The 25,226-nt window shown below is 35.3% G+C and overlaps 2 protein-coding genes across 4 annotated transcripts; one reads left to right on the top strand and one right to left on the bottom strand.

Annotated features, from left to right (window-relative positions):
- Positions 1-318: 318 nt before the first annotated feature.
- LOC106156547 (uncharacterized) lies at positions 319-4,259 on the bottom strand. Its single transcript, XM_013531839.2, has 4 exons — positions 4,125-4,259; positions 2,673-2,836; positions 2,259-2,446; positions 319-2,057 (listed from the first exon to the last, which is right to left on the bottom strand). The coding sequence occupies exons 2-4, from the start codon at positions 2,806-2,808 to the stop codon at positions 1,926-1,928; spliced, it is 456 nt and encodes a 151-aa protein (XP_013387293.1). The 5' UTR covers positions 2,809-2,836; positions 4,125-4,259; the 3' UTR covers positions 319-1,925.
- Positions 4,260-4,284: 25 nt separating this feature from the next.
- LOC106156546 (tectonin beta-propeller repeat-containing protein 1-like) lies at positions 4,285-24,242 on the top strand. 3 transcript variants are annotated; one of them, XM_087006102.1, is made up of 24 exons: positions 4,285-4,438; positions 5,787-6,058; positions 6,602-6,784; positions 7,165-7,287; positions 10,796-10,918; positions 11,222-11,402; positions 11,919-12,019; positions 12,401-12,517; positions 12,861-13,869; positions 14,233-14,369; positions 14,841-14,987; positions 15,338-15,490; positions 15,784-15,929; positions 16,184-16,311; positions 16,603-16,705; positions 17,018-17,114; positions 19,449-19,528; positions 19,947-20,003; positions 20,250-20,424; positions 20,886-21,021; positions 21,284-21,379; positions 21,661-21,767; positions 22,381-22,500; positions 23,393-24,242. In XM_087006102.1, exons 1-24 carry the CDS (start codon positions 4,315-4,317, stop codon positions 23,528-23,530), a joined length of 4,053 nt encoding a protein of 1,350 aa, XP_086862228.1. In that variant the 5' UTR covers positions 4,285-4,314; the 3' UTR covers positions 23,531-24,242. The 3 variants fall into 3 exon arrangements, with proteins under 3 accessions (XP_086862228.1, XP_086862227.1, XP_086862229.1); XM_087006101.1 differs by having other exon boundaries at positions 11,219-11,402; XM_087006103.1 differs by having other exon boundaries at positions 4,339-4,438; positions 5,810-6,058; positions 11,219-11,402.
- The last annotated feature ends 984 nt before the right edge of the window (positions 24,243-25,226 follow it).

The following is a 25,226-nucleotide window of genomic DNA, read 5'->3' as shown; positions in this document are numbered from 1 at the left end:
ATATATATATCGTGTTGAGTCTGAGCGAAAAAAAATGACGTAAACTTTGCGTACTTGACTTTTTTCTTCCAAATTTTTTGTTTAAACCACGATTCCTTGTGTCAAATAGGTAGATTTTGGACTATGCTGACCTAACACACATCATGATAATTAATGGCCTTTGATAGCTTTTAAAAATCCGATATACCGGCAGAGTGCAGAAAGATGCGTTGTTGTTCTGCAGGCTTTTCACTGCCGCTTGAACCTCCGTACATCTCTGTACTGTAGGCCTAGCAAACAAAAGTTCGGGGAAACAATAAAATAACACTACCCGATTCATATGTTTACGACGTAAGTTTATTGGTTTTAATAAAATCTTCGCAATCTTTTAATTCTCATACTCATAGCTTCTTTTCCATCTTTAGGATGTGGAAAAACGTTCCATCGAGAAAAACTTAATAAAATGTTATACACGAGTGCGTCAAACTGTGGTATGGAAAAAAAAAAAACAAGAATTTACCCAAGTGCCCTCCAGCCCGTCTAGCAAATAGAAAATATTGCGAAGCTCCCCCTTCTCCATGGTATATCAACCAACATAATGCGTTCAGCATAGTTCTCCTCCGGTCTCTGGTCGGAAAAACGGCTCAATCACAACATCAAACTTTGTAGAGAAGATGATGCTTTTGATTTCAAAGAAAGGCACCTTCAGTCAGAAGTCTAAATTTTGGTCATATTAAACATCTTTAAATCAAAAGCCATTGGTAAAATATTGTCCTCTCCTTCAGCGTTTCACGTCACAACTAAACCTTTCCAACCCAACCAATACACAACACATTCAATTCAAAAGATATACTGAGTGAATATGATTGTATTTACACAAGACCATTCAATGAAAAGAAAATATGGAATACTAAATTTACAGATGGATAGGTTCAACTATTCAGTGACAGCTTCTAAAATACTATTTGGATGAAAAATACCAAAAACAAAAATGACTGCGTCCCTTAAATTGATGCAACACTTTCCTTTTAATACATTTCAGATCTGGAATGATTATTTCATATAAGTCTTCTTGGATGTTTTGTTACATAAGAATAAATGCATTTCTTTCTTTGTGAAGCAGCCAATTACAAGCTATACAATTGAACACCTGCTGTATGTAAAAAAATATTTTTTTCAAAAATCATCTTAATAAATAATTTCTCGTGTAATTAAACTAACAACATTAGCCTTTTGTTAATAAAATGCATTAAAGCAGTTTACATATTTACCACCCCCAATTTGTTTATATTTTCATTTTGTTAAGAAGCAAATCCCGTGTCAGAAAATAAGAGCTTAAAATATCTACACAAATATTTCATAAACAGAAGTATAGTATTAACCAGATGACTTTTTTAGTGTAACAGCACAAGACTTCTAAGAAATGAAATTAACAGTTCAGTCAATCAGCTAATCATTCCTAGATTAAATAATTGAATACAAACACTAATGATAAGTAAAATCTATCCCCAAAATATTATTACATCTAATGTCCTGCATGAAAAAGGAAGTTCAAATCTTTTTCAACTGCATTGCAATGCCAAAAATATTCCTAATATTCAAGTTTGTCCCCTCTTTGTAATCCTGCATAGACTACATATTTTAGTATGGTTATTTTGTGTGAAAATCCATGCAAAACTACAAAGGAAAATAAGTAAAATCTCCAGATTTCTGTTGATATGCAGTTGACAACCATAATGATTTTGTACTTAGTCTCAGAAGACAGCCATAAAGTATGCTCTTCCAGTGAAATAATTTAGACATTTCAATCCAATGGTTTTACAGGTCATTTATCTGGCATTCATTTTTCTATCAGATTTCAAAACCCATGGATTCAGACCTGCTGATGCACAGGTAGATCAAAAGAAAAAAATCACATGTGTAGTGTTTTCTGTTGTTAATTCAGCTTATCCAAAGACAGCTCCACAATTGGGACACCTTCTCTGTCTCATTGCTAAACAGCACAGAATTCCAATGGGAAAAAACAGGATTGCACACAATACACCCAAGCACGTGAAATCATCTTCAAGAACACCAACCTAGAAAATGACATATAAAAAAAATTGATATTCTACGGAAACTGAAAAAAATTCTGAACTTTCACTTTGTCTAATTTTGATCATTATATTCAATACACAGCATCCACAAAGAATATAAATTCGTGGATAAAACTGCATCAGACCTGATTACTAACATATTACCTTGAACACCAATGCATGCAAAATACAAGAGGCGCTTACCCTGCAAGCTGGGCATCCTCCCACTACCACTACATTCTGTTGTACTGGCACTGCTTGTGGCTGTTGGTAGTGTGGCTGGTAGCCCCCTGGGGCTGGCTGATAGCCCCCTGGGGCTGGCTGGTAAGCACCCGCTGTTGGGTAATTTGCTGCAGGAGGGTAGCCCTGTTGATACCCAGGATAGGCACCAGCTGGGAGAAGGGGAGTGCAAAGAAATAAAATGAGAATACCAACTCCCTCACAGAAGCTTACATCTTTGTTATTGTTGGTCTTTGCAATGCTACTCTATTCATAAAATTTAAATAAGAAATAAATGCACTAAGCCGATTCTCACAAGTAAGAGTACAAAAACACTACGCAATATGCAAGACACCGACTTCAGTGTGATATACAACAAATACAAGTATATTTACTTACCTCCAGGGCCATATTTAGGTGGCTGGTTAGGAGGATATCCTGGATAATTCTGAGGTGGTGGAGCACCTTGTAAAGACTCGTAAGCAGGTGGTTTTTCACCTCCATCTGGTGGAGGAGCACTGGGCATTTGTGACATTTTGAAGAAAATCTGCTACTTGCTGAACCTAAAAATGAGATTGTGCTTTTTTAAAAAAATCTATAGCAAATGGAAACAATTTGACGTACTTTTAACTCCATTACAGTTATGGTAGTCTTCTGTGGTGAATGATTTCATGGCAGCTTAACGGGTAGACAAGCAGATGAACCTTACCCTCTTCACAGCCTCTGGATGGGTATACCAGCTGAACATCATTTTACAGTTACCTATGACAAACCTTTATGCACAGTCACATAATGCACAAAAAAACACACATAAAAGTGCTAACACATTTTTTGAGGTAGCCTAAATCTTTGTTCTACTGACTCTTTCAAAGGATGAGTTTGTAACATTTAATTCAATAGCTAACTGTGGAATAGTAAGAGAAACCAAAATGATCAGATCTACATCTTATTTCTCTTAGAAATGACATTGGCGATGATACTGCTAGCATATACCCCCTTCACACTACAGTCGTTTATTCGAATAAATAGCCAATTAGGTCCCGATTCGAATAACTGTAGTCTGAATGCGTGAGGATTTTTGTTAACCGGTTTCTCAAAATCCAGCTGGTGAGCTGGATTTTCTTCAGCCATTTGAATAAGTTAAGAAGTTAAGATGATGAGAAACTGGTTTCAAATTAAGATATGGCTGCCTATGTGTAATCATACATGGTGATATTCCAAATTTCACATTTACACAGTGATCCACAACTGGGCAGGACTAGAAAAAACTGTCATTTCTTGTCCAAAATGGGTCTCGCTATGTTATTAATTTACCATTCCTTTTATTTCTATCAAAAATAAAAAAAACCTTTATATTTAATTTTTATGTGTACACTTACTGTGGTGTACGAGAGTACAGGTAGCTATTCTCTTAATTTAATGAACAGCTACTACTGTAGTACATCATACAGTACATGTACTGTAGTAGTATTTGGTAATCATGTTTTTGTCATACTTGTGTATAAATATATTACCAAAACGTTATGCGAGTATGGCTGAATGTCAGATTCTATAAAACATTGACTTGTGCTATCGAATCGTTATCACATAAACCCTAATTCAAACATCAATATTCATGAACAATTGAAGCAATGATTATTGTAATATTGACGCCAATGTGGCAATGATGATGGTTACAAATTGCAACAGAACCTTTATTCGTCTCTGATTCAAGTCTAGCAACGCTCGTTTGTTAAGAAGACAACCTCCAAAAGCTTATCAAAAAAGAGATAAATATTATGAAACGAATCTGAAAGATAAACACTACACTAATACTAAATTTATCCTAAGTGTCACAGGTAGGTTACTTACGTTGTTTCTGTTTCCTCGCTCGATGCTTATGAATGACGTCATTGGGTCACGAGTATGGTCCGTTTTTATTTTTGGTTGTAGTTTGCTTCACGATTCTGGTAAAATGAATCTTTTCATCTACAAAAATTAACTCTGATATATCAAAACAAAGAAATTTACAATTTTTACTAACAAAATTATACTGTATTTCATGCCTAAAATAGCATATCAGAAACTAGAAACATCGAAAAGAAAAACTACACAGCAGAGTATATACTTTGACCTATTTTGCTGTACATTTCCTGCTGGGAAATTGACATGCATAAATTGTACAGGTGCGTTTTTATTTTAATCACCGACGTGACTCTGACTAATTCTTATTCTAATACTAGTTCTTCGGTGTGTTAGAATTGATGTTTTTGTTATTTTTAATATGATGTTCTATCAAGTAAATTGTTTTTGTCGAATGAAACTGTAAATATGTAATTATTATTGTACATTGTAATGTTAGGTAAATAAAGATGAGTGAAGTCGTTTATGAAGAGAGTGCAGTAAATAAGTATGCACAAATATGCATGCATTGCATGTATGACTTTCGATGAGTTAGGTTATGCCCAAAGTCAGTTTGGTTTTAACGGTAACCTTTTTAATTATTGATAATAATTTTGCAAATTAGTTTAATGTTTTTTTTCCTGCCGGCTGTGCAAGCAAATGAACTTCGATTCTGCAGTATTCCCACCCATGCTGTACACACCAGTACCTATACTCATCTACACTGACTTACTTAATATGCATATTTGTTCACTGTGCTAATTAATGATATAGGAATTTCATAATCAGATGTAGGTGTTAGAACAACTACATGTATGTCAAGAACATATTGAACACAGCTGGACAAATATTGCTGGTATATATAGATTTACATATGCTTTTCATTGACTTCACCAGTACCATTCTTACTGGCCAAACTTCAGTCACAGATGATCAGATGCACAATTCACAGCTGCAGTAATTTCATTATTTTAAAGGCCACATTTACGGCCCCACACGTTATATTGGTTTCTAAGTTGGTGTATCCAGTGCTATGAATTGTTGATGAAATTCCAACTCTCCATACCACATAGGATTGCATGTTGCTAATGTTTCTCAAACCTGGGCTTTTTTATTGGCCATCCGAGCTGAGTCCAAGCAGATGACATCAGGCATAAGGGATATGGACCACTTTTGATAACCTTTAGTTTATTGTTTCTACATGTATATATACTTGTGGCATTTTTATTTACTACATGTATTTTTGAATGTTGAGTGAGATAGTGTAATATTGAGAATGCCATTACAATAATGCAAATATCATACATTATAAACTACCTTAGTACACCTGTGTGTGCAATCAATGGGTGTGTGGATTTTATAGATATTTTCAAACTGTGCGAGGTTTGTACATATAGCTTAAATTAAGAATGGTGGAGATTCCAAGAAGATGATAAAGACCTCTGTACCACTTAATTTTTTTCTGTGACTCTGACAATTTGAACAGATGTGAAGGTTATGAATACGACACAGCTACAAAGAGAAAACTGTGTGTAGATTACATATTAATGGTGATGTCATTTGACTCCTGTTTTCCTTTTGAAATTGTAACTAGTAGTAATTAGTATCTTCCATTAATGATTTGTGCTTCAGATAGAATATGTGAATCTATCCAGATGCCTAGCACATACCTGTGGGCAGTCAGCAACCACGGCAGGGTATTTAAACTAGCTGCAAACAGCACGTTCTGGGAGGAAGTGAAGAACAGGGACAGCCATATCACACCAGGTACCTTGAGTCAGTTCAGGAAAGTGTCCGCTGCAGTTGGTGTCACCTGGGCTGTTGGTTGTGATAGACACCTCTACATCTATGTGGTGTCTACAGATGTGCCTATAAGGGTTTTGGAATGGACATATGAAAATGAGGTACCAGCGTATATGTTCTGTATTTTTTTACATTCACACTTTTTTTTCTGTTGGGTCTTTTTGTAATTTTATGGCAGCTAAGGTAAACATGGCTATGATTTTTATTGAAATTATCTATGAAGTGAAGTATTTTATATGACAATCTGATAAGCCATTTAGAGGGGTGAAATACTTGATACTTATTATGGCAATTGCATTTGTATGTAACAAAATTTTTGCCAGCTATTCACATCCAACAAGGACTGTCTTTATCTATACTATACACTAAACATATTCATCAGAATGTTTTTATTTTTATTTAAGAAAGATATAAACCTAAATATGAAACAAGATGAAGAGTAAACTGAAGATATGGGAACCATGTCATTTTATACTCAATATCTTACTTATTTAACATTACAATAAATACATTTCTATAAGTAATCGTTAATACAAGGTGTCATTTTTAAATGGTGAGGTTCATTGTGAAATGACATCTTATCAAATTAAGAGGTTCAGGTATCAGACATGATTTTTAAAAAGAATGGCTGATTCTTGTTACAGAGGTGGACCCCATTTGGAGGCTTTTCCAGCAAACTGTTGCCTACAGATCCAAAACACTGGAGCCAAGATGATGGCAGTGTGGAGACACCAAAGGAAAGTTTTCAGCTGCCTTCTGCTGCCTGGTGTTGGGAGGAGGATTGGTACTTTGATGAGAACTTTTATGGCCATATCACTGATAAAGGGGTAAATAAAATCAATAATGTCTGATCTTTGAAGAAATGCAACAAGCAATTGTCAGATGTGTTACTATGACTTTTATCTTAATGATGCCAGAAAAAGGTAAAGTTACAACGATACTTGCACAGAGTGCAAAAAGCAATTTAAATTTGAAGTGCAATCTTTGATTGTAACCCAACCAAAAAGCTTAACTAGTAACTATGTTGATTGGCCACAAGTTGATGTGGTTATACTGAATGCATTCTTGAACAGCATCATGAATGTACTTTATTTGGAACATTTTACAGCATAAAGGTCATATCTTTAAATGATATATTGTAGCAGAAAATAACTGCTGTTGAAAAAAGCATGATTTTATATTAATGACCACATCTTGATATTTTTAGGGTTGGCAGTATGCCGTAAATTTTCCTAACCAGTGGACTGCAGAGCAAAAATGGACTTCTTGTGTGAGGAGGAGAAAGTGGATTAGGCATAGAAAGTACACTGCCACAGATATGTGGAATAAGGTGATTTTATTGTGATGAATGTTTAAGGAGAATAAGCTACTATTTATTGTACCACCAGCGTTAGCGCTGGCGGTACACATGGTTTCGGTCCCGTCCGGATCGTTCCGCCGGCTCCGCCGGCTCCGTTGGCTCCGCCGGCTCCGCCGGCTCCGCCGGACGGCTACCGTTACCGCTTCTCCTCCTAGACGGTAAGGGCCCCCGTACCCATCTCATGGATTTAGGTCACCTATAATCTCAACTCGTTCCACGTAAAATTTGGGCTTTGTCGGTATTGGGGTCTGGGTGTGGCACTCATTGCAATTCACCCTTGTCTAAAAATGGCAAAATTAAATGCTAATTATCTACCCTACGGAAGGAGTTATGGGAAAAATTTCTATAGACGGCTTTCCAAAAGTCATATGTGTAGATTTCAAATATGCCATTGGATTTGACCTTTGACCTCTACTTCAAGGTCAAATGGGCCAAAATTTTCAAAAAAATGAAATTTTTTACGAAAAAAAATTTTTTTGCCCTGTTATTCAGACACCACACAGACTTAACCAATAATATTATTGGAAAGTGTTACCCTTCAGGTCATCTTTCATCTCCATGAATTTGGGGTCAATCGGTGCATTTTCACGGGGGTAGCGGCCATAAGATACCGAAACTTAAAACTGTCTCTAATTCGGGAACCGTTAATGCTAGAGACCCATTCTTTTTTGCATTTTGTAGAGCATGTAAAGCCCAACACTGGAGGTGGTCTCGGTTTTTTTGTATTCCATACGGTTTTCGAGTTACGCTCTTTCAAAAAGTACATATTGGTGGTAAAAGCAAAATGTGCAGTACGGTAATGGATAATAAATTTTGAACTCTGGACAAATAAAACATAAGGCTTGGCAAAGCAGACAACTTGTGTTCAAAAATGACATTATTTCATCAAATTTGAACTTCTGAAACTTCAGAGCACCTCCTATTTCAAGAATTTTGACCAAAATGACATTTTCTTTATTTTAATTAATTTTTTCTGTACGAAATTTAAGGCACATTATGGTAATTCCAAAATTATAACATCTAGTCCCTTATATCTCCAAAACTGGCAGAGATAGGTCCATAGTTACTATTGAAGTTGAATAGGAAGTCATATACTGGCAATCTTACTATGACCTTGAAATTGACCTTTGACCTACTTTTCACCATGAACTGAACTTTGCAAATTTTTCTTCCCTTTTATCTCCAAAACTGGCAGAGATAGGTCCATAGTTACTATTGAACTTGAAAAGGAAGTCATATACTGGCAATCTAAATGTGACCTTAAAATTGACCTTTGACCTACTTTACACCATGAACTGAATTTTGCAAATTTTGCTTCCCTTTTATCTCCAAAACTGTCAGAGATAGGTCCGTAGTTACTATTGAACTTGAATAGGAAGTCATATACTGGCAATCTATATGTGACATTAAAATTGACCTTTGACCTACTTTTCACCATGAACTGAATTTTGCAAATTTTGCTTTCCTTTTATCTCCAAAACTGGCAGAGATAGGTCCATAGTTACTATTGAAGTTGAATAAGAAGTCATATACTGGCAATCTAAATGTGACCTTAAAATTGACCTTTGACCTACTTTTCACCATAAACTGAACTTTGCAAAATTTGCTTCCCTTTTATCTCCAAAACTGGCAGAAATAGGTCCATAGTTACTATTGAACTTGAATAGGAAGTCATATACTGGCAATCTAAATGTGACCTTAAAATTGACCTTTGACCTACTTTTCACCATGAACTGAACTTTGCAAATTTTTCTTCCCTTTTATCTCCAAAACTGGCAGAGATAGGTCCATAGTTTCTATTGAAGTTGAATAGGAAGTCATATACTGGCAATCTAAATGTGACCTTAAAATTGACCTTTGACCTACTTTACACCATGAACTGAATTTTGCAAATTTTGCTTTCCTTCTATCTCCAAAACTGGCTGAGATAGGTCCGTAGTTACTATTGAACTTGAATAGGAAGTCATATACTGGCAATCTAAATGTGACCTTAAAATTGACCTTTGACCTACTTTTCACCATAAACTGAACTTTGCAAATTTTGCTTCCCTTTTATCTCCAAAACTGGTAAAGATAGGTCCATAGTTACTATTGAACTTGAATAGGAAGTCATATACTGGCAATCTAAATGTGACCTTGAAATTGACCTTTGACCTACTTTTCACCATGAACTGAACTTTGCAAACTTTTCTTCCCTTTTATCTCCAAAACTGGCAGAGATAGGTCCATAGTTACTATTGAACTTGAAAAGGAAGTCATATACTGGCAATCTAAATGTGACCTTAAAATTGACCTTTGACCTACTTTACACCATGAACTGAATTTTGCAAATTTTGCTTCCCTTTTATCTCCAAAACTGGCAGAGATAGGTCCATAGTTACTATTGAACTTGAATAGGAAGTCATATACTGGCAATCTAAATGTGACCTTAAAATTGCCCTTTGACCTACTTTTCACCATAAACTGAACTTTGCAAAATTTGCTTCCCTTTTATCTCCAAAACTGGCAGAGATAGGTCCATAGTTATTATTGAAGTTGAATAGGAAGTCATATACTGGCATTATAAATGTGACATTAAAATTGACCTTTGTCCTACTTTTCACCATAAACTGAACTTTGCAAATTTTGCTTCCCTTTTATCTCCAAAACTGGCAGAGATAGGTCCATAGTTACTATTGAACTTGAATAGAAAGTCATATACTGGCAATCTAAATGTGACCTTGAAATTGACCTTTGACCTACTTTTCACCATGAACTGAATTTTGCAAATTTTGCTTCTCTTTTATCTCCAAAACTGGCAGAGATAGGTCCATAGTTACTATTGAAGTTGAATAGGAAGTCCTATACTGGCAATCTAAGTGTGACCTTGAAAATGACCTTTGACCTACTTATTATCATGAACTGAACTCTGCTAATTTCTTTCTCTTTTAACTTCAAACTTGACAGAGATAGGTCCATAGTTACTCTTGAACTTGAATAGGAAGTCATATACTGGCAATTTACTGTGACCTTGAAATTGACCCTTGACCTACCTTACGAAGAACTTAAATTTGATTGTACCATATATATTTTTTGCAATAGTTTAAAAATTCTTGTTGATTGCATTTTTACAGCTTGTCAAGCACAAAACTGGTGGCTGTGTCCCTTATTTTGTGTAAGTGGGGGTCTATACGAATGCGCTTGCTCCAGCTGGTGGTACAATATTTGGAGGCGGTATCGCCTCTCTGATCCTCTAGTTTTATAAAGATCATATATATGCATATAAAATTATGTGAATTTTCAACTATGAAGTATGATATTCATTGGAGAAAGATGATCTGCTAGTTTTTGTTGCAAAAAAAGAAAAAAAAGAAACGATACCTGTTTCAAAAGGCATCAGATCATCTTTCTTTCACGTTTTCTAATGCTGCATAATTACAGTCATAGTTTAATGATTATCATTGATATTTTCCCCCAATTTTTTATCTTTAACTTACAGATACCTGGTGTCTCTAGTGAATCTTCAGGTTCATCATTTGCAGATGTAGCAGTTGGTGGCCAGGACATGCCAAATCAATCCCTGGGGCAGTTGTGTGTATGGGCTATCACTGACTCTGGAAAGGTGGTTAATATTAAATTACTTTCAAATTGATAGTTTTCAACAACAAAAATCAATCGATAAATAAATAAACAATGTAAGTTTACTCTAAATTAGTAGAGATTATTTATAATATGGACATATTAATTTAAGATATTTTACCGTTCAGTGGAACAAATGCCAAAAGGCCCCGTTTTGGACTTTTTCAATGCAAGTGTCACTGTTCAAAAGTATCATCATGAAAAATTAACTACAATTAATATGATAACCTACAGTTTATTTTTTTACGTTTTAAAATGTAAGTTTTTCCCAACTTTTTTTAAGCAGGTATACTTCAGGACAAATGTCACAAGAGATTGTCCTGAGGGACAAAACTGGCAGGAAATCTCAATAGGAGAAGATCTAGAAGTGATAGCTGTGTCTGTGGGTCCCATGGGGCATGTATGGATAACTACATGGTATGGAAATGCATTAGTGAGGATGGGCGTGACCTGGGACAATGTTATTGGTAATAATAATAATAATAATAATAATAATAATAATAATAATAATAATAATAATAATAATAAAGGTCATGTTGGACCATTTCATTTAATTATTCTAAAAAATCTGCTGGTCCAAGGAAAATTTTACTGGCTGCAGGCGTAAGACTAACACTGCTGACTGTTAATGATAATAATTATTATTATTTTAATTATAATAAAATAATAATAATAACAATAATAATCCATTTAGTTAATATATAGAATATACTATAAAATTTATTCCTGTCACAAGCTGTTAAAATAAACATATGTATGTTAATTAAAATGTTTTAGCTATAAATACAATGAATTACTGATAAACATTTTAACTATGAGTTTTAATTAAAACTTAAAACTTCTGATGGGATAAAATAGTGAACATAACTTGTAATTGTTTTCATTTGTTTACAATTTTTGAGCTTGACATAATTTTTGTAGATTTACTTTTACAGATATGGTGAGTTCTTTTACCATTTCTTTTTATTGTTTTAACTTATAAGGAACACACTGGGTTAAAGTGGAAGCCCCAAGCAATGAGGTGACCTTTTTACAAGTGTCTGTGGGAGTGAATGCTGTCTGGGCTATCTCCAGAGATGGAAAGGTGAGCCAGAAATGAACTATAATTGAATACATACTAGATATCCATCTTCTTTAGCAGATTTCTTGAATTCTGTTTTTTTTTAAATTTATAAAAGTACTTATTAATTCATTTTATATAGATGGTTTCAATGTTAACTCTGCAGCTGTTGCTGTCAGTGGAGCAGCCTCTGTGTTATAAAAGCCATGTGTCTGAATGAAAAAAGTCTGAAAATTTGTAAATAAATCAGTTTACAATTGTTGATCAGATTTCAGAATATGCATCTTTACTGCAAAATATATATCAATATTATGTGAGACACAAAAGGTTTTTCATGGAATTTGCCACTAAGAATTTATTATTATTATTATTATTAAAGCATATTTATGTATTATTTGCCACCAGATATGGTTTCGTCGTGGAGTAGTTGGCAGCAGTAGTGACCAGGAGTCAGTGACAGGTTCAGGTTGGATAGAGATGGTAGGAGAGATGTCCATGTTGTCTGTGGGACTCAACGATCAGGTAAGAGAGTAATATTAAGTGCAGCAAATGATGTTAGAATAGAGATAATGATATATGGACTGCATTTTTGAAGAACTTTTTGATTTATGTTTGCTTATGTCTCCTTCTTCCCGAGATAATGCTGCAGACATGTTGATTTATTGTTTTACAGTTAAGACACATGGAAGGGAATGAAACTTGGGTACTAGTAGGCAGTTCAGTTACATATTTTATCCATTTTACTCTATGAAATGGATTATAAATCCCATTTTTATCCAAATAAAGACACGTACCTCACTAAATATTAAAAAATGAATGTCAAATGTTGCTGTAACACTAACAAATGGAACCTTATTGCCTTCAGGTGTGGGGAATAGGCCTCAACGACAGGCTTATATATTATAGACTGGGTGTGACACCATCCAACCTTGGAGGGAAAACATGGAAGGCAATCAGTTTGAAAGCAGGAAAAACTATAGATTCATGCAGCAGTTACTCCAGTGTTGCTTCCTTTGATGCCACCTACACTTGCTCAGCCAGTTATACAACTGATCCTCTTAATCCAGGAAAGGACTCATTTATCACTGATGATAGATCAATACACAAGAAAAATGATGAAATTCGTGGTAAACAGCACAGTGATCTGATTGATAATGGCAAAGAAAAGGAATCATCTCATAATGACTGGAATGCTGAACCAGACTGTGATTCTAAAAATACAAACAATATGAATACAGGGAATGTTCTCAAGGAAGCCTTAGAAACAGTCCCGAAATTTAAGGATTTTGAAATTAATGACCAGCAAGTGCCAAAAGAAAGCAAGACAGAGACTGTAGATATAGGAAGCAAGATGGATACTGTGGATGTAGGAAAAACACTAAGGTGCAATACAGAGGACAATACCAACTATAATTCTGAAAATGATGGTACATTTAAATTTTCAATTTTTGAGAGACAGAACAGTTATGACCTTTCAGCTTCAGATTCAATAATTGATTTTGTTTATGACGTGGAACTGGAGAGTGACCAAGACACAGAAAAAAGCCTTAGAGCCACCTCAAATGAAGAGAAGAAAAATCAAAGGGAAATCATAGGCAGTGGTGATGGTCAAACAAATTTGGATGCTTCTTGTAAGAAAAATATTGAACTCGACACTACTGACCATAGGACTGCAGATTCCTCCTCCAATTTACCAACTTTGCAGAATATTAAATCTTTACAAGAACATCATTATGACATTGACTCATTAAGCTGCGACTTTATGGTCCTTACCCAGTCTGACTTTACAGGAGAACCTCTCTTCACAGCTGTCAGTGGTATGGCTTGCAACATTGATGTGATGTCAACCCCTCTGTGGTTTTCATCAGAATTTGGTAAGGATGGGATATATTAACAGTGGCAGATTTAGAGGGGGGGGGGGGGGGGGTCAGGGGGGGTCCCTTCGATTTCTAAAAATAAGTCACACCAGTGGTCCCCTCTTGAAATTATAATTTTGACTAGCTGAATCATATTTCTAAACCATACCAAATAGCACCATTCACCCTCTAAAATAACATTTTTTCGGGGCCCTTAAGCAGGACCTGAACCCCACGCCAAAATAATCCTGGATCTGCGCCTGTATTAACAATAATTATTTTCCATTATATTTTTGTCCATAAAAAATGCTGATATAGCTATATGCTTCTGATGAATTGTTTATAAGAGCATTTTGATAATTGTCATTTTTTTAAATTTAGATTTTGACAAACCAAAAAAGTCTTCCGTCACCACTTTTGGCAGTGACAAGTGGAGAAAAATTCTACTGAACCAGTTACATGTCAGAAACCTACGCGAGTTATCCAAGTTTCAGCATTATGAGCAGGCTATTGAAAGGGTAGGTTCTAGGTACACAACAAAAGCACACATTAGCAAGATTGCATGTACTTACATGGTTTGAGATATAGTGCAAAGCACTGACTGTTTTGAGGAGGTGTTTAGAGGGCATGTGGTGTAAGCAATTGTCATTGTGCATTATTTCCTTTTCAGTAGTGCATATATCTACAGTAAATCTTCCTCTGCTGAAATTGTACAATTTTGCTGTTGTTTTCTTTTGCTTATTGTCAGATGGTATGCTTACTTTTCATTTATTTTGATAATACATATTTTGATTCTTTATATATTTATAAAACATCACCAGATTCATAATTTATGTTCATATAGCGATTCTTATTAATATCTATAAAGATAAGCAGGAATAGGGAAATAAAGAAAATAAATTGTTTATGAATTCCAAGGTTTTCAGAGTAAAGCAATATGTAATAAAAGTAAAAGGAAAAATATATCACTTATATTTGTCTTTTTGCAGACAACATGGGTCAAGAAAGGCAAGATGCAGTGGTGGAGGGAGCATAAGCCATGCAAGTGGATTGACTGTGGGCTGGAATTAGAGCAAGGGTCCATAGAGAAAGAGGGAACTTTGACAATACACTATGAGCACAAGAAAGTACAGAAAGTAAGATATTTTGATTTCAAAATATTAAAACTGATACCCACAACTCAAAATTCTGAAAAAGTTTTTTCCTGTGAGCTTTCAGGTATTACTTTTAAGCCTTGCTCTCTCTGACATATGATATTGATGAAGTCATTTAATTGCAACAAGTAGGATATTTATTCTCACAATAAAAATAATGTCTTGGCATTTTTATACTGAAATGGAATGAAGCATCTTGAAGTGTTCAAGCAAAGATACTATGCAAGCAAAAACCGTACTTAATTTTGATTTAGTTGAAAGTATTATATTTTGAACAGGGAATTTGTTGTGTTTTATACGTTTTTCTAATGTGAAATCTTTTGCCTCCTCAGCACATACAGCTGCAGCTGTCAGAGATAGTGTGTGTAGTGGAAGTTAAGGACCCAAGTAACAAGTCAGTGTTTGGAATTTTCACAACACCAAGATTAAGAAAAAATATGGCACTAAAATTATCAACACCAACAGAAGAGGAAGAAGAAGACTGGGTATCTATCTGTCTGTCTGTCTGAAATATAGCATTAAAATGTTACTGTATGAAGGTTTATGACTTTGATTTTGTGAATTAAGAAAAAAATATCACTGTTTTTGATGGTAGATATTAATTATGAATCGGATGTTCTTTACTTCAGGTATTTGTAAAAAGAACATGATTCTGTCATGCTAAGGTTAAAACATTTATTCTCTTACCTAACCTGTTCTTTTCTTGACACATTTCAGTCACACCACACTTATATTCAGACTCTGGTACTTTTTGTTATTTTAATATGGGTATTTACAGGTGTCTTCAATCAGCCAGGCCTGCTGTAAACTGCGTGGAATAAAAGGTCCTGTACACGAGAGAGCTGCATGGTCTACAACAGCACTGGGAGATGTGTTTGTCCATAGCCCTATACCAAACCTGGGGGACATCCCTGCCAATGAAATGTATGTTTTTTAATGTAATGTAATGTAATATGTGGTAAGTTTGACATTGTATTTTGGTTACTTTGCACATGTGAGGTATTATAGTTTTTTTTTTTTTTTTGCTGCGTCATCTAAGTTACTACTGCAAAGACTCACTTTATCATTAAATGTTACAATTGTGAACTGTCTCCAGTTTTTAGCCAATAATTACTATTCAAGTTCATTCTTTTAAGAAATATTGAACAAAACTTTCATTTATCTACTGTTTTCTGTAGCTTTTGGTATCAGCTTGGAGGCCATCTTGAAAAAGTGGAGAGCAACAGGTCTGGTATAGTGTGGGGCCTTGGCTATGACCACACAGCTTGGGTGTACAATGGAGGCTATGGAGGGGGACTTTTTAAAGGTATGAACCATCTGTAAAGAGTTTAATTCTGAACATTTGGATTTTTTATGTTTATTTATTTATTCATTTTGTGAAGACATCTTTTTGCACAGTGGATCACTTAATTTTATTTTTGGTAAGAAATTCCTTTGCACAAATTTTGGTCTGCATTTAGATGTCTTACTGTACAGTGGGACACTTAAATTCGATTTTTTGGTTAGAAATTCACTTGTACTAATTATTTCTCTGCTTAAACTTAGTACATTTTATTTACTGGAAAGAACACTTTGAGGGAAATTGAGTTATTTTCAGGTCTGAACAGCGACCTTGATAAGATCAACTCCATGACAGACATAAGGAGTATATACGTGTATGAAAATCAAAGGTGGAACCCGGTGACCGGCTTTTCATACAAGTAAGAAATTGTGTGTCAGACCAAAGAGCCATTTGACAATGACATATAGAAACTGAATTTCATTGGAAGACCATGGGCCTCTTGAAAAGAGGACACAGCATGAATGTTGCTTTGATGACCATCATTGAACTTTCCATATTACTTGTTACATTAAGATGACATTGGTTGAATGAAGATGTTTATATATGTGATAGATAAATTATTTTCAGACATTTTTGAGCCATCAAGTGAAATGCTTCTAAATTTCATCATGAAAGAAAACAATATGCTTGGAAACAATTGAATATTAAATATCATGTATCTGATTTACAGAGCTCTCCCAATAGGCCGACCCACATGGAGTGACATCTCAGGACGTGAAGAATGCACCAAAGAGAATACCAAGTTACCATCTGTACACTGGCAGTGGGTAAGCTAGAATCACTCCTTTTTATGTACAGACACAGATGTGTCTGTACATATTGCCATCATCTGCGTCTGTCGTCGCCGTCGTCGCCGTCGGTGCCGTCGTCGCCGTCGTCGCCGTGCACTTTTACCGATAACACGATAAGTGGAAAACCATTTTACCTTTTGACTTGAAACTTGCAGAACTGTTGAATATTCATAATACGCAGGTCAAGTTCGAAAATCAGCATGATCGGGTCACTTTTAGGGAATTTATGCTGTATTTTCACTTTTTTCAGCATATATGCAGCACCGATAACACCATAAGTGGAAAACCATTTTACCTTTTGCCTTGAAACTTACAGAACTGATGAATATTCATAATACGCAGGTCAAGTTCGAAAATCAGCATGATCGGGTCACTTTTAGGGAATTTATGCTGTTTTTTCACTTTTTTCAGCATATATGCAGCACCGATAACACGATAAGTGGAAAACCATTTTACCTTTTGACTTGAAACTTACAGAACTGATGAATATTCATAATACGCAGGTCAAGTTCGAAAATCAGCATGATTGGGCCATTTTTAGGGAATTTATGCTGTTTTTTTCACTATTTTCAATATAAATACAACACTGATAACACAATATAAGAAAAACGGATTGGCCAATTGTAATCATACTCACAGGAGTGGTCAATCTTACTAAAACGCAGGTTGAGTTCGAAAATCAGCATAATCAGGCCATTATTTTAGAAGTTATACTGTTTTTCACATTTCCTCAGATTCAATTATTAGGCATGTTAACAGTCTCATTATTTAACTAATAAGATGCCTAAAAGTGTTTGTTTGATATTTCCTGCATCTTTACAACATTGTTAGTTGATTATGTAAAAAACATGGTAAACTTGTTATCATGTATTGTGTAATAAAGTGTCAAAAATGGAAATAAACTCATATCATTGCAGTTTGTCAGATTCAATCATCCACTATGTTCAGAATCTCAGAATGGAGGAAATTGGACATTTAACACTGTTCTATTGATACTTTTCCCATCTCATCAATTTTCTTAGTTGGTCATATAAAATGGCAGTAAAATATTTATTTTGTTTTATGTTAAAAAAGTGTTAAAAATGGAAATAAACCCATTTCAGAACAGTGCTGTCTTGTTTACATTTTGGCATTTTCAAGGCGTGACTTTGAAGTTCCATGGGCCTGAAGACCTTTGCTAGTCACATTTTCTGAATATCTGTGAAACAAATATTTTATAATTAAAAATTGATGGTCATTAAGCTGTTAAACATTATGTAATATTGCATCAAAATTTGAAGAAACCCCTATTTTGGGCACTGCTTCCATGATGACCATTTAAGGAAAATCATGTCACTTACTGTTCTCAAACTTACAGGAAAGAAACATGGGACTAAAAAACAGCTTCAGTAGGCAATGCAGTCTGTTTGGTATTTTTATTTATTTATTTATTTATTTAGGCAGTTAAACTGTTTTTTTGTGAAAATTTAATTTTTCACATATTGGCATTTTCAAGGTGTGACTTTAAAGTTCCATGATCTTGAAGACTTTTGCTTGTCACATTTTCTGAATGTCCATGTTACTAATATTTTATTAATAACAGTTGATTGTCATTATGCTGTTAAACATTATGTAATTTTGCATCAAAATTTGAAGAAACCCCTATTTTGGGCACTGCTCCTATGATGACCATTTAAGGGAAATCATGTCACTTACTGTTCTCAAACTTACAGGAAAGAAACATGGGTCTAACATACAGCTTCAATAGGCAACGCAGTCTGTTTGGTAAATTTTTCTGGCAATTTAACAGTTTTTTGTGAAAATTTAATTTTTCACTTATTTGCATCTTTATTTTCTGTTCTTTGTCTGTACATTTGACAGCTTTGCTGCCTTGTTTTTAAATTAAACCAACTAGGCATTTTCAGCCACTATGAAAAAACGAATAGGACTCTGAGACCAAATGTTTCATTTCCTGTCTCCAAAAATTTGTTATCTCTAATGCAGCTAATGAACCAGGCCCATAGCCAGCAATTTCAAAAGGGGGGTTCTTTTTCTGAAAAAGTGGACCTTTTCCCATAAAAATGTACCTTGATCAAACTTTACCTTGTGTGGACCTTTTCCCAGCAAAAGGGGTGGTTCTTTCGAACCCCCTAACCCCCCCTGGCTACGGGCCTGTGAACAGTAGTTAATTTCACTAAACTATAATATACTATACTGCACTGCTCTACACTGCAATACACCCCATCACAGCATATTACTAGAAATCATATTCACTGGCATGCAGCTAACTTATAAAACATTGTTGGTACATTTTGACAATTATCACTTTAGATTTCTGATTGGATGATTGACTACACTCCCCAAGGTGGCACTGATAAGGAAGGATGGCAGTATGCGCATGATTATCACATGTAAGTTGCATGTTATGTGGATGTCAATATTTTGAAGTGAAATCCCAATTAGAATCTCAACTGGCATCTTGTCTAGGCAGATTGTCAATGCGGATAAGTTTAAACCTGTGCTGTGATGTATTTTTGATGATTTATCTTTTGAACAAAGTTTTAGATTGTAAAAATTTGAATATTGGTATTGTTAGTTTGATGAAAATGATTGCATTGTTGTTGGATAATAAAATTAATATAATCTAAAGATTATACCATTTTGTAAACAAGCAGTTGTCAGATATGGGGAATTCAGAGGAATAGATCGGATGCTGAGTCAACAGTCAGTTGAAAAATGAAATCATTAAAAGTTATGATGTGGTACAGCATAAAAAGATTTTGTCAAAGAAATATTCTGTTTCATTTTACGTTTCTTTTTACAATGCAGGTACTATCAAGGTGAAAAAAGGTGGAGGGACTCTGTCAGGAGAAGAAGATGGGGAAGGCAAATAATTCTTTCACTTATATCTGAATAACTGTATTAGAATGTGCTGTACCTGGGTGTTCAGTTTAATCATGAGAGTTTATCTGGAACTTAAAGATGTAATTCCAGTTGCATCATGCACTCTTCGGATAATAAGATTTAAGTTCTTAACTTTGAAAATTATTTTTTGAAATGCCCCATGTAGCTGTACTTTTGAAATCGTAATTAATAAGGTCTGAAATCTAATAAAGAGTATTTCATTTTCAGGAAGTGCAAGATACTGAGCAGTGGGCCCTGGGAAGAAGTGGAGCCACTTCCTCTTCAAGATATCTCCATTCAGATTGATTATGAAGAAGACAGTGGCCTTGCTGCTGCTGTGTGGGCAGTGGGGAGCAATGGAGATGTTATGTGCAGGCTAGGAGTAACCAAACAATGTCCACAAGTGAGTCTGATTTTGATATATATATTTTTTGTATCTGAATTATTTAGAAATATATAAGAAGAAAAAGTGGCATTAGCATTTTGTCAGGCAAGCAGAAGATATAATCCCCCTGAGTGATAACTGTTTCTTCAAGACAAAATACTCAAAAATTTTTAATAGTAATCAAGAGGAAAGCAAAGTTCATGTATTGATTTAATGCTGTTTATTGCAGATGTAACTTCTCAACAAAAGACGTGCCTTCAAACTTATTTTTTATGTAAATATTCTTTCTTAACCCACTGCTTTTGATAGGCAGCTTTTTCTTTTTAACAGGGCATTTAATGACCTATTCCCTTGCCAATAACCCACAAATATTTCTCCATCACTCCACTTGGCCCTTATTGTCAACAGATAAGCGAAATTTTTCAGCAGAGTACTCAAGGGAGAAGAAACTGAATATGATTATTTTCTCTGTTTCACAGGGCACCCATTGGCAGCATGTGCCCACTGATCAACCTTTCCAGTCTATCAGTGTGGGTGGCTGGTACAGAGTTTGGGCCATAGCAAAGGATAGTTCTATCTGGTTTAGGAATGGTGTATCTCCACAGTGTCCTCTTGGTAGGTGTAGACAATAAAGAGAAGTGTTACTTAATTTGATGTTATGTTTAGCTTTTTCAGGGCCTGCTATAATTTTTTTAAGGCTAGTATATTAAATTATCTATTACAACCATTTTAAAATGTAACTTTTTCATTTGAGCATCCCCCCCCTCTCCTCTTTAAAAGAAGTTTGACCCTTCCCACTCTGATATCAATAGATTTGAATGTTTAATAATACAGCCATTTAGTTCTTTTGCTATTGTAATGCTTTTATTTGTTCCAGGCACACGTTGGTTCCATGTGACACCCCCACCTCACGGCTTCCGCATGCACCAAGTAGCAGCTGGAAAAACTGCAGTTTGGGCTGTGGATGATAAGTGTACGTAGATTTTGCTATGGATTGATTAACCCATATTTTTCGCCATTTTTGGTCTGACATTTTCAATGACGCATTACTTATGTTATTTGAGATAGTAACTGTGGTATATGGTTAAAAGATGATGACGTCAATTATGGTGATAGATTTGATAGTAACTTTTATACTTTGTCATTATTTCAAGTGTAAGAAATAAACAGTATCTACCAAGTCTCTGCAGATAAGTTATCATGGTGATGCAGAAAAGACTTCTCTTCACTGAATGTGAATATCTTACAATTTAGATGGTCTTTGGTATCGTAAAGACATTACTCCAACTTATCCAGAGGGTGTGTGTTGGATTAGAGTATGTGGAAAAGTCAAACAGGTGTCAGTTGGGCCACAGGACCAGGTATGCTTTCCATATTACAGTATTGAACTGAAAAGCTTTTGTTTTTGGGAAAGGGGGGGGGGGGGGGGCTAGCTCGACAGTTGCCTAGATCTGTTAGTTTTTGTATGGGCTTTTCTACATGTACTTGCAAAATGGGAATTAGTCAAAGGGCGCATTCCCAGAGATTTTAGATCAATCTATTCCTGTGGGGAGTCTCACTAGATTACTGTCAGCTTAGCCAGCTTAAATGTCTTTCCCCCCTACTAAAAGCTGTAAGGGGGTAATTAACTTCCATGCGCGGTCGGCTGACTGCAATTTAGCATGAACCCCAGGGAGTTAGGTCAATCTAGTAAGATTAATCTAAATCTCTGGGAATGGCCTCAAAGTCTTGTCTACAGGTGGATCTTGTATATATATTCTCCCAGTAATTAGTACAATGGCCAACTCTTCAAAGTGAATGTATATTTTCTGAAAGAAATATGTATTCTCACTTCTGTAAACTCATGAACCTGTTACACACATATATGAGTAAATGTTTTTCTGTATATTTGTCTCTAGCATTTATAGGTTACGGATTTTATGCTGTAGTTTGCTGAATATTTTATTAATTGCTTTTTATTCTACTCTATTGCAGGTATGGATAGTTGCCGATGTGATTGATACCCCCAGTGGTCCAGTGTACGGAGTTGTTGCTAAGAGGAAAGGCATAACAGTTGATCTTCCTGGAGGCAGTACTTGGGAACTAGGAATAGGGGTAACTATGGGGCCAATAGCCAGCAGAGCTAGAGGCAGCAATGTAATCTGGATTGGCAAAGATTATGCTTTGTCAACATTAAAGTCCTTCCCTTGTGTTAACAAGGGGACCATTTCCAGACCCCATCGTACTAACTGGGGATCAATCCATTGCGCTAAATTAAGCGACTTAGATGTCTGTCAAGCCTACTACTGTGGCTGCTAAGGGGGTAATTATCGTTTAGCAGCTTCAGCTGGCGTGCCAGACATCTAAGCCACTTAAGCTGAAAGCAATTTAGCAAGAAAACCCTGGGAGATGGATCAATCCTGTTAGATTGATCTAGGTATGAGAACCCAGTCAAAGAATCAGAAAAATGCTTTACCTCCAAGATTTTGGTAGAAGATAGTGTGTCACCAAAAATTAATATATTAGTTTTTCTTGGTGTTGGTTACCTTACAAAACTTCTATTGGTGGTCATTGTTTTACAAGTTTTAAGTAAAATGACAATTTTTAATAACTGACCAAAAAGCATTTCTTACTTTTGTTGCGATCAACCAATGCAAAAAAAAAAAGGTAGTGATTTAATTATTAAGAAATTTTGTTAAGTGGGCTTTTGCTTATGTAATGTGTTAAGAATTATAGATTCAAAATGGATTCAAAGACTGCCCAGAAAAAGCAGTACCAGCAAGCCCTTGACAGCAGCCACCAATCCCTGCCCACACTGCAGCAAATCCTTTCGAGTGCAGATTGACCTTACCAGCCATCTCCCCACACACATAACGCAAATCACTAACTCATAGGATGACTAGATGATCTTCGTCGATCCTGACGGATGAACCACAAAAGATGCAATTAAAGTGCATTTCTAATGTAGTAGCTCATGATTATTTAATGTTATGTTTATTATTCGTAGGGAGGCTGGAGCACAGTCTGTATCCGTGGATGTGCTGAAGAAGAGAGGGAAGTTTCCACAGAAATTGGCACAGACATTGCCTCATTTCCAGAAATGATGACTAGAACTGACCAACAGGGTCACACTGTTGCTACATGAAAAACAATAGAAAAGACTTTTTAATAAAATAAACCTCAGGACCACAGATAATTTAACAGAAGAAATGTTTTTTGAACACATACAATACAAAGACTGCTTTCTTTAGCATGTACTTGCAGTAGAAGACTGAATTTATTATTGTGCAAGATTTAATTTACTTTGTAAAATGATATTTTGATACTGTGTTATATCCAGAGGTCACAAATAGCATTCCCAAAGTAAAAAACTTTTTTATTCTTTTTGTCTGAATTATGTTTTATGTCCCTGTAATATTTGCTCAATCTAGATCACTGTACATGAGTTTTTTTTGTTGTTATTGTGCAATACTGTATATAATTTTAGCAAATTATTAAGAAAACTATTTCTGGACAAAAAGATGGATGAAACACAATACAATGCAATCAACTTTTTCTGTGATCCAAAAAACAAAGTGTACATTGTATGTTAGATATCATTTATGGTTATTTTTAATAAGTTCTAAAAGTATTGATAGCAGTCTTAAGTATTGAGTTAAAAATGCAAGAGCCAAACAGTGACATTGAATGCCAAGCACCAATTTTACTCGTGTTCTGTATTAAATGATTGGCCATGTAATCAACAAGCATTGGTGTCTTCTGTTTATGATTACATTTTTTCTCATCATTTTGCTCATTATTACAGAATTATTACCAGGTTTTAGGAAAAAGAATACTTAATAAATATTGCAATGTGAGATGATTTGTGCCTGCATTTGGAAGTCCTATCATTGTATATGCAGAGAAACTGCCAGTAGATTGGAAGTACGTAATCACATTCCACATCTCTTTGAACCTTCTTTCTTGGTGCAATTTGAGCTAATTTTTCTGCAACCTTTTCTTTCATCAACTGCAGGCTAACTTTGCAAGTTTTAAACTATGGAAAAAAGACTACAAAATTCTGGAAAGGGCAGCAATTTTGTTGCACCAGCATAATTGTACCACCAGCGTTAGCCCTGGCAGTACACGTGGTTTTAGTCCCGTCCAGATCGTTCCGCCGGCTCCTGCGGCTCCGCCGGACATCTACCGTTACAGCTTCTCCTCCTAGACGGTAAGGGCCTCCATACTCATCTCTTGGATTTAGGTCACCTATAATCTCAACTCATTCCACGTAAAATTTGGGCTTTGTCGGTATTGGGGTCTAGGTGTGGCACTCATTGCAATGCACCCTTGTCTAAAAATGGCAAAATTAAATGCTAATTATCTACCCTACGGAAGGAATTATAGGAAAAATTTCTACAGACGGCTTTCCAAAAGTCGTGTGTAGATTTCAAATATGCCCTTGGATTTGACCTTTGGCCTTTATTTCAAGGTCAAACGGGCCAAAATTTTCAAAAAAAACAAATTTTTTTATGAAAAAAAAATTATTTGCCCTGTTATTCAGACACCACACAAACTTAACCAATAATATTATTGGAAAGTGTTACCCTTCAGGTCATCTTTCATCTCCGTGAATTAGGGGTCAATAAGATACCGAAACTGAAAACTGTCTCTAATTCCGGAACCGTTAATGCTAGAGACCCATTCTTTTTTGCATTTTGTAGAGCATGTAAAGCAACACTGGGGGTGGTCTCCGTTTTTTTGTATTCCATACGGTTTTCGAGTTACGCTCTATCAAAAAGTACATATTGGTGGTGAAAGCAAAATGTGCAGTACGGTAATGGATAATAAATTTTGAACTC

Source organism: Lingula anatina, chromosome 2, assembly GCF_051362555.1.
Source record: "Lingula anatina isolate TDL-2025a chromosome 2, LinAna3.0, whole genome shotgun sequence".
Classification (NCBI taxonomy): Eukaryota; Metazoa; Brachiopoda; class Lingulata; order Lingulida; family Lingulidae; genus Lingula; species Lingula anatina.
The sequence above is the reverse complement of the archived record's forward strand: the minus strand, read 5'-3'. Positions and strand labels throughout refer to the sequence as shown.

What these genes read in the sequence shown, in the direction of transcription:
- LOC106156547 (XM_013531839.2), bottom strand. Translation starts at nt 2,808, where the DNA reads ATGTCACAAATGCCCAGTGCTCCTCCACCAGATGGAGGTGAAAAACCA. An exon ending in ACCTAAATATGGCCCTGGAG is followed by an intron (nt 2,447 to 2,672) that starts GTAAGTAAATAT and finishes CCCTTCTCCCAG; the next exon opens with CTGGTGCCTATCCTGGGTAT. An exon ending in GAGGATGCCCAGCTTGCAGG is followed by an intron (nt 2,058 to 2,258) that starts GTAAGCGCCTCT and finishes GTCATTTTCTAG; the next exon opens with GTTGGTGTTCTTGAAGATGA.
- LOC106156546 (XM_087006101.1), top strand. Translation starts at nt 4,315, where the DNA reads ATGCCTAAAATAGCATATCAGAAACTAGAAACATCGAAAAGAAAAACT. An exon ending in GACATGCATAAATTGTACAG is followed by an intron (nt 4,439 to 5,786) that starts GTGCGTTTTTAT and finishes TTTGTGCTTCAG; the next exon opens with ATAGAATATGTGAATCTATC. An exon ending in GTGGTTTTCATCAGAATTTG is followed by an intron (nt 13,870 to 14,232) that starts GTAAGGATGGGA and finishes TTTTAAATTTAG; the next exon opens with ATTTTGACAAACCAAAAAAG.